We start from the raw sequence: 9,775 nt of genomic DNA, 5'->3' as shown, positions 1-9,775 counted from the left end.
CCATAAAATATATAATTTAATTTTAATTCTTCATTTTTTAAAGAAGTCGTGTTATTTCCATGCTTCTCTCATTTTGAAGCATTTTAATTTTTAATTATTTTTTAATCAAAATCACGTCGCAAATGAGTATTCCAATGTACACAGACCCAATCAGTCAAAAAAATGGCTGTGTAAATTACAAAAAACCACATGATTAAATTAACCATAGCAAACAAAATCTTATAGAATCTGGACTCAAACCAAACCCTTTGAAAAGTAGAATATTAATTTTGAGCAAACAATAGTAGAGACAGTAAATTCACTCATTTGGTCTTTTTAGAAAATGCAAAACATTTAAAATTAGTTTAATATTTCATACATTTGTAATATACTTTTATCTTTATAAATAGATTTAAAAATTATTATATATCTCATTTATTATATATTAAGGGTATTTTCATTACCACCATCCGAAGACTATCAAATTTTTTTCATAAAACTAATATTATATTTGGTTATTAGGGTAATAACACGAGAAAAAAAATTTTTAAACACTTATATTTTATAATAATTAGACATAAAATAAAGAATAATTAAAGTAACTTTAAACATTCAGTTAGAAAAACTCTGATAAAAAGTAAGACTTCTTCCAAATAAATGATTTATTTATTTTTTCCCAAACAAGTTATATAAATGACTAAAATTACCAATAATTAAAATATATGAAAAAAATACTACTAACATAAATTAATTGGTGTAAGTAGGATGGAAAAACAAGAATATATATCAGACAGTTTCTGTGGGGGAATATACACAATAATTTTCCATGGGATGTTGGAAATTCTGATGGTTGTGAATTATGTGCTCACTGTCCATTCTCTACTGTAGGTCCGGTCTCTTACATCATGTGGTTGTGGATTAAAGTTTGAATCCTTTAATAAGGAAATAAATAGCTTATAGGGAATGCTGATTTCCTTATTTGGAATATAACTTTCATTGCTGGGGTGAGAATGTTTGCATTACTATGTATGATTGGTGTTTTGGACAAACTTTGTACCCAACCTGCAAAATATGGGATTTCGGACGCAATTTTACTCTCATATATCCATTAATTTCTTTTTTTTTTTTTTAATTACAGATGATGATGACGATGATGATGGAAAAGGCAAGAGCAATGAAAACAATGAATGGAGGAGGCTCTCAAGAACACTTCCTGGAACAGGAACAGGAACAGGAAGAGGAACTGAAACCCTCCCTTTCTTACAATATTAATTCATTTCCACAACAAAAAACCAACCTTGGAGTAGATGTATCTGCAGATGAGGATACAGAGATTAGCATTTTTGATGCCAAAAGGTACTTCAGTGAAAGCAACAGCGATTCAAGAGTGTGCAAAAGACTGTCCCCCCTTAACATACCCAATCCGGTTCATGTTGCATCAGAGCCCGGGGCTGCCTTGGCCGGTAGATTTTCTTCGGCTTCGTCAGCTGCTGACGGGTGTGGTTATGGGAGGACCTACCGAGTTCGTTCCTTCCATGCCACACCAACGCCTTCATCAGAGGCTAGCTGGAATAGCCAGACTGGTTTGTTGGCAAATCCTGCTGGTGCCATTGCAGTTTCTATGACCACAACCGATGACAAGAGAAAAGGGTCCGGTAAGTTAAGAAGGCTTTGGCGACGAAGTTGCCCCTGCTCGGGCAAGAAATCAGTACAAGTTGAGCCCAATAAGCCCCAGAGTTTTAAGGTAGATGGTGAGAGAAGCACAGGGACACAAAGTGCCAGCTCGGGTATTGATCATAAACGGCAAGAGATGCTACAAACCTGCAATCCTCGCTGTATCTCAGAAGAGAATCATGAGTTCCATTCAAGCTTAGGAGTACAGCGTGTGGTAGCAACAACAACAAGAGTACCCCTGATGATAACTAATGGTTCAGGGACTGCTGGCTTCACCTTTCCAATACTTAATCAAGTACAACCAAAATCATCCCACGTTAAAATGGTAGTGAATATAAATAGTAGTTCTCTTGATAATCATGAAGATCCACCTCGAGAGTCGTTGGATGTGTTCCTACCTCCTGACGACTCATCTATTTCTGTTCCAAAGAAACTAGTGTCCAGAATTACCATAGCGGACGATGATGCTGCAAGTGATACCAGCTCGGACTTGTTTGAAATTGAGAGCTTATCCACAACCACCCAGGGCCACTCCACGTCCCATCCAATGTACAATAATCGTCGAGATTCATTGGATGATGCCTTGAATTTTAATACAATAAGATCGATAGCAGCAGCCTGCAACGGTTCAGGGTTCGGGTGTCAGTATTCATCAATGATGACAGATTGCTGCTACGAGCCGAGCGAGGCGAGCATAGAGTGGAGCGTGACAACGGCAGAAGGGTTTGAGAGAGGATCTGTTGGGGTATCAGAAGCAGAGGAGATGCATGGCAATTACAAGTACAATGGCATTGGCAAAGGAGGAAGGCAGAAATCTGGGAATGGGGGGTTGCTGAGCTGCCGAAGCGAGAAGGCGGTGAGCGTAGGGCCATACCCTGTCAAGTACGTGCCTCCTCAGGGGCAGGCAGATATTACCCTGAAGCATGTGAACAATGTGAACAATCCACCGCTTTCCCGTTTGTCCATCCCTTTTTCCGCATAAATCTTCCTGTATTTCAAAATATTTCTTATTCATAAAATAGGGTCACACCAATGGCTCCTTGATAAAATTTGTGTTTGTGTAGGTTTTGATTTAAATTCAGTCTTTTTATTTGTAAACTCGTTTTTTTTTATTGTAATGTAATTGTTTATTTATATGAAAAAATCTTTGAAATTATGTAAAATATTTTTAATAATACGGTGTTGTTTAATTCATTAATTTATACAAATATAATATTAATTTGAAAAAATATATATTTTAAAAAATTGATAATATATTATTAAATTTGGATTACATCATGATATTATTTCTTTATTTTTATATTTTTGACTTTTTCGTTATTAACTACGTACTACATGTGAAGTTTTTTAACTTTTATATATAAAATATCATGAAGGGTTCAATTTAGGAAAAATGTTAATCATAAAATTTCTATTATCTATAATCATAATTAATTTTCTAAGCCAAATAAATTTTATTAAACACCCAATTGGTTACAATCAAACTCTAGCTAGCGAACCCCTAGAGAAAAAACAACTTAAAAACATACCCAAAGCGGTTTCAAATCCAAATTCTATTAACATCCCAAACCCGACACATCCTAAGAACATATAAACATCATGACGTCGTACAGCTAATTAGAGAAGCTTTCACCACATAGACATAGGCCCCTACCAGAAGGGAACACTAACACACCAAACGGTTAAAGGAAGACATGCATGGAGCCATGAAAATAGTCCAAACCTTTTGTCCAGTAATCAGGTTGCTTTTGCATCCTCCTCCACAATTGCTCATATTCCTAAACACATTTTCCCCAACAATCTGGTCGAGTTACTATAGAATTTGATTTAAATGGTAGCTATATACCTAGGGGATCTTTTTAAAAAAACAGAGTGATTATAAAAAGAATGGAAAACCTTTAGCATAATTGTTAGAAATTTTTATATGTTATACTCTATTGTTCTATGTTACAATATAAAATACTGTTATGGTGTTCATCATTACCAACCCACTACCCGGCTATCCGAATGGGGCTGACCTGATCCTCTTTACTTTAGTAGTGCTAGTCTGTATAGTTCGATTATATGAGTTTGCACGTGGTGGGTTCATATTATCATGCAAGCCAACCCACACTTAGGGAACACGTGTTGACCTTAGAATATGGTACGCGTTTGCATGCATAGGGGCCTACCTAGAATGTTACATCCAAGAACTGTATCATATAAATAGGAGAATTAGCCTCCAGGGAAGATAGACTCACAAAAACACTCAACAATTTGGTGTGGTAAGCGTGGACAAACTTTCGACTATCAGAAAATTAGAAAACAAATATGATTCACCCTAACGAGAACTTCCTTAGCAACTTCCTATCAAATCAAGTTGGAGGTTCTAATACCGACAATCAACCCCGAGAGATGGACCTTTTCACTGGTTGGTTTGCTGATCGACCAGAAAACTTAGGTAACTCAGGCCAAGGAGGTGCCTCTAATTCTTTTGATCTCAATGTTCTTTCTGGTCAGAGGCCATCCTTTCCCTTTGATTAGTGAGCATCTCCACAACAATTATTTGGTTTACAGGAGCAACTACGACTAATGAAAAAACAAATGATTCAGCAGAGTACCAGGTTCGAGCAACAGCAACTGTTTCACCATGAGCTGCTAAGATAGAATGAGGAATTGAGGAGAAAGATGCAATTCGACCATTCCAATATTCAGAACAATGTTGCGCCTCTCTAGGAGGAGGCTGTTGAAGCACATGTAAAGCCATGGAAAAATAAGATGGATGCTTTGCGTAGGGATGTTCTGATGGAAAAAAACCTCAGTTTGAAAATGATTTTCTTGTACAACGGAAAATTAAAATTTTAAAAATTGACCTAAGTTGTGATATTTATAGCAATAAACCTTAATCGAATTTGTACCTGTGTTTTTGGCTTAGCGAGGTTTGTTGTTCCTGACTTTGAACCAAACTATATTCTCCGCCATTCTCGTACCATGAATTGCTTCGAGTGTGGGCTCGAACCAATTGAATCGAAATACAAAACTAGAAAAAGTTTTCTCTTCTTTTGGGGTGAAAACAAAAATTCTCTCTTCTTAAAAGAAACTAGTAGAATTTTTATTCCTGAAAAATGTATGTAATAGTTGAGAATAAATTCTCTCTATTTTTTGTAAAAATAACAATCTCTCGAAATTGTGCTAATAGTTCTACGGTGCTATCTATTTATAGGAAGAAAAAGTAGAACCCTTGTTGAGTTATAGTGGTTTATTTCAAATAGAAAAACAATACCCTACTCAAAATAGGACTAGGGTGGACGACACACCCTAGTTTTCCTACTAAGTTGCCGCCCCTTTTATGTCCATGAGGTGTTTTTAGGCCTCTCTCACATTGGTCCAATTACAAGTACTTCTTGGGCATTTTTACCAAATACTCCGTAATGTAATCTAACCCGATTTAATTTTTCTATTTTCCAAAATTAACTTTAATATTTATATATAAAAGATTTTCTCATTCCTATTTTACCCTAACAAAATTTTGACCATTTTTCCCCTGGTAAAATTTCGAGTAAATATGTTCAATATTTCACAACTCAACATGTTCACTATGACCAAATGATTTATTTTCTTTTTCGGGTTTCAGAACAGTCCAAAAACATAAACTCCTTCTTTCGATCATTTTTTAGGTAATCCATATAGGATTGCAAATGGATAATTTCCATTTTCATTTTCATTTCCATTTCCATTTTTGGAAACCTAATTCATTTCTAAATGATTCAATTTCTCTATTCTGGAGAAAACCATAATCATTCTTAGGTGTTTCCTATTTTTCTTTTCCTATTCATTGCATTCATTTCTATTCAAACACATAATTCATTTATGGTTTCAATGAGCTAGCGGAGGGACCGATTGAACATATAAAGTTGAGGCTTAAATGATTTATAATTAAGTATTGACTTTTCGCTCATTAATTATAAACTTATTTAGCAAAAAAAGTCATTCCACTATAGTATCATGACTGAGCTCTTCCCAACGACATACCATTACGAAAGTAACTACTTAGTGCTCATTCAATGACCTTGTCATAAGTGTGTTACCCTCATAGGATATCCTTGATCTCTTTGGGATAAAATATGTTCTCCCAATATGATCCTATTTTATCTCATGATAATCATTACATGTTCCTTCAGGAAAAGTCAATCACTATCAAATAATGATTAATTCATCCATCACAAAGACGGATGACCCGTGACCACATTTACTTTTCATCAACCATGTAATACCAATGAGAGGATATAACTTACCCATGGTTTGGGCTATGAATTCCACTTTTGTGAATGACGCTACATACTACAGAAGCCGTACACCTAATGCACCAGCTTTTGGTTCCTTATCTATTTGAACTCAAGCTTTTACTTACACCAAAGTGTACGAGTAACGCATACATAGTTCACTATCCACTCAAGATTTAGGTATGTCACACTATGAACGTCCGTAAACTCAAAATTATATAGGGTTTTCTATATTTTTTTACCATAATTTTACTTAATAATTATGATAATATTGAGTAATTGTTATTAAAATAAGTGAATTTTATATAATTAGTAATATTAGGCATGAATTTATAAAGTATGTGAAATTGTGCTTAATTACATGATTTTTGCATATATTTTATATGACTTCATGTTAATTTATTAATATGTGATTTTTCACTATGTAAGAGGACCATTAACGATGATATTAATGTGAATGAAACATGGACATGCACAAATCAATTCATATGGACGGAAAGATCGTGCAACTTGGGTCATGAGGTTGATAATTTGACCCAGTAAAAGATGTGCTAAAAGATGGACATGTCCGCTAAATTATTGGATTGAGAAGCCGTCCAATAAGGGGGAATTAAAGCCTAGTTTCAGCTCAAGTAGATGGCAGCCCAAAAGCAAGCTTTGGGGTATTTAATTGAAGGTCCTCATAGTTAAAAAATAATCAGAAATCAACCCAACAACTTTGCTGTTGAAACTGTCCACCCTATGCCTATTAATAACCTTTGTTTGAATTCAAAATGAGGAGACTAAGTCATCCGCTTCTCCTTGAAATGTGGCTGGTCATGTGTGATAGAAAATGGAGGAATTTGAAATCTATTTTTAGCAAAATCTACCGTTACCTTCATATATAAATACCATGCACCTCTCACTTCTCAAATTATCCCTCACCCCTCACAACTCAGTTCTCTTCTCTCATTAGCATTTTCTCTACATTCCATTTCCCTTTTCCTTCCTTTACATAGCCACCATATCCCTTCCATCATTTAGCCACAAAAGCTTTGTCAAAAGCATTCTTTGGTTGACCACCTTAGGAACTTTTTAGCAAAGAAGCATCGAGTAGAACGGAGGAGCGCATCATTCAAAACAGATCCGAAAGGCTATTGAACTGAATCAGTTAGAATAGATCCGAAATGTTATCGAATTGAATAGAGTTTACTCTTTCCTCTTGTTATTTATTTAAATTATGCTTGCTTTGAATTTATTATTTTTTACATTAACTATGGTATTTTAAATCCTATTTGCTAGGATGATTATATTAATTCAATAAGATTTATTTTATTCATGTTTAATGTGTTTAGGCCTTAGTCGGTCATGTTTTCAATTAATATCATGATGCATTTCATTCATACGTGATTGGGTGCACTCAGATTAGCTGAGTGACCCTAACTAGACGACGACTAATAGACACATAATTGAAAAGTGCAATGCTCAATTTAGATTCTTAAACTCGACTAAGTTGAGGTTCATAATATCTTTAGTTAGCTCTATTATATTGCATAGTTTTTAGGTTTATGTAATTAAACTGTTACAAACATAAATGTCTCTGTGACCTTACATAAATTCTAAGAAACCCTTAGTTAATATGATTAGTAAAATGCATATTTAACTAAGTAAAAGACTTATAAAGAACTTAATTTGGTTTCCAAACTCATGAAAGATTGAGTTGTCATGGAAGTATTTCCGAACATTGTTAAGCATGATAAAGTAAATTGAATTGATTAATATAATTATCCTAGCCCATTTAATGTTGATTTCTTTTGTTGCTAATGCCATTCATTCATACATTTAGGTAAATTACATTGCATTAGGGATCACTCTTTGCATCTAGTTAATTTAATAATCACTATCCAAAATTTATTGAGTTTTTTTACATCAAATTGTGAATTTATAATTTTACAAATAATTGGTTAACATATATAGTCCCTGTGGAGACGATAACTCATTTTTACTTAGTTATTCTTGAACGACTGTGTACACTTGCACAAACCGCATTACAATGTCACAAGTGAATAAACCTATAAACGGATTCAGGATCTATTCTGTTTGGGTCCTTTCTAATGTATTGTCAGTCTAGTTAGTCACATCTATGTCTCTATCTTTTGAGAGTCATTTGCTCCGATGCCCAAGCCAATACATCTCCCCAATTAGATTTGATAGACGACATATTAGTCTTTCAATCAGTTTACTCATTTTCGATTAGATTAAGGATATGTTTAGGTTCGTCTACTAATATAAGTTGTATTTTTTTATTATAATTCGACGACATAATACCACTTAATATTATTTAAACATTAGACAACCAGTGAATAACATTTGCTTCCATTTTGCTTTGCATGCAAAAACCATGTGAGGACAATATACAAATTATAATGTAATTCATGAATAATTTTATTAACCAATCTATTTGTTTGAAAAAATTACAAGTGTACTTAAACGAAAATACTACACTTAAGGCACCAGATCCAGCACGTTCAGGCATTACATCTTGATGTACAGGACATGAATTGGGTGTTTTGTTCTAATAACCATTTGTCTCTAGAGGTTGTGGCTGTAGGCCTGTGTTAGAGTTCAAAGTACCGAAAGAGATGTTTGAAGGTAGAAGGGACCTAAGAGCACATCTCATGCAATATAATGATTATATGAATGTGTTAGGGGCTTCTGATGTGGCGAAGTGCAAGGCTTTCTCGACGACTCTCAAGGGAAGCATGAAAGATTGGTATTTATCTTTGTCACAATGTTCTATTCGAAGCTTTTCATAGTTGGGACAAATGTTTTTGGGTAGGTTCTATGATTATAGGACAATAGTGAGCACCCAAATGGGTTTAATGTCAGTGAAAAAGAGATATGGAGAATATTTATAGGATTATGTAAAACTTGGAAAACCAATGGGTTATTGATGCCTTCATTATGGGAGTTCAAAATGAGCATGTTCAGTACTTATTTGCTGATAATAGACCACAAAGTTTGGCAGACTTATATGAGAGGGTGCATAAGTTTGCGGAGGTTAAGGAAATTAAAAGAGTAGCTCGCGGTACTTTTTAGAGAGATGATAGGCAGTTTAGGAGTCATCAGAGTGTGCATGCCTAGCAAGGTCCTTCTTCTAAGAATCTGTGAGTCCAAGGTAGGGGAAAAACAGAAGAGTTACTTGCAGAATGAGTTACCAAGGGCATTTTAGATGCCTCAGGGTGAACACACGAGAATGTATGTTCCCTATAGAAAATTTGAATAAATGCATCACGTACTTATATTCTTATTCAGGTGAGAAGTTTGGGAATTTTTTCGAATCCACCACCTATGTGCCTTAGCTAGTTGTGAATTCAGGGGACAGATGTAGTTTTCATAATGATAAGGGGCACAAAAAAGAAAATTGTTTTTCTTTGAAGGATGTCATAGAGAAAGCTATTAGAAATAATGAACTAAAAGATTTGGTAACACATGAGGCTTCACCATTGGGTAGAGTTCACGAAGTGCTGATAAGGATAAGCAGTAGGTCAGGAGCATGATACATGTCATTATTGGAACAAATGAAGAATTGGCGACATTTAACATAAAGAGGAATGTGCATTTTAAAAGTGTGGTATCCATTAGTTCTCCTAAAAGGTTACACTAGTAAGAGAAATGGAGGGTGGAACTTAGTAAAGAAGATGATGATTCAATGTGTGACGAGGAAAGAAATGAACCTATAGTGGTGACAACAACTATGGATGGATTTGAGGATAAGAGGATTCTTATTGACAGTAAAAGTGTTGTAAAGGTCTTAACTTGGAAAACATATCAGAAAATAGGATTGAAAGAGAAGACTTTGAAAAAGGTGAGCCTTTTAT

The 9,775-nt window shown here is 34.6% G+C and overlaps 1 protein-coding gene across 1 annotated transcript; it reads left to right on the top strand.

Annotated features, from left to right (window-relative positions):
- The first annotated feature begins 828 nt into the window (after window positions 1-828).
- LOC108462210 (protein PHYTOCHROME KINASE SUBSTRATE 4-like) lies at window positions 829-2,816 on the top strand. The gene is made up of 2 exons (XM_017762187.2): window positions 829-983; window positions 1,118-2,816. Exon 2 carries the CDS (start codon window positions 1,118-1,120, stop codon window positions 2,633-2,635), a length of 1,518 nt encoding a protein of 505 aa, XP_017617676.2. The 5' UTR covers window positions 829-983; the 3' UTR covers window positions 2,636-2,816.
- The last annotated feature ends 6,959 nt before the right edge of the window (window positions 2,817-9,775 follow it).

This window comes from Gossypium arboreum, chromosome 13 (genome assembly GCF_025698485.1).
Source record: "Gossypium arboreum isolate Shixiya-1 chromosome 13, ASM2569848v2, whole genome shotgun sequence".
NCBI lineage: Eukaryota > Viridiplantae > Streptophyta > Magnoliopsida > Malvales > Malvaceae > Gossypium > Gossypium arboreum.
This window is presented reverse-complemented; position numbering and strand designations above follow the sequence as displayed.

Excerpts from the sequence above, each read along its gene's own strand:
- LOC108462210 (XM_017762187.2), top strand. The coding sequence starts at position 1,118 with ATGATGATGACGATGATGATGGAAAAGGCAAGAGCAATGAAAACAATG.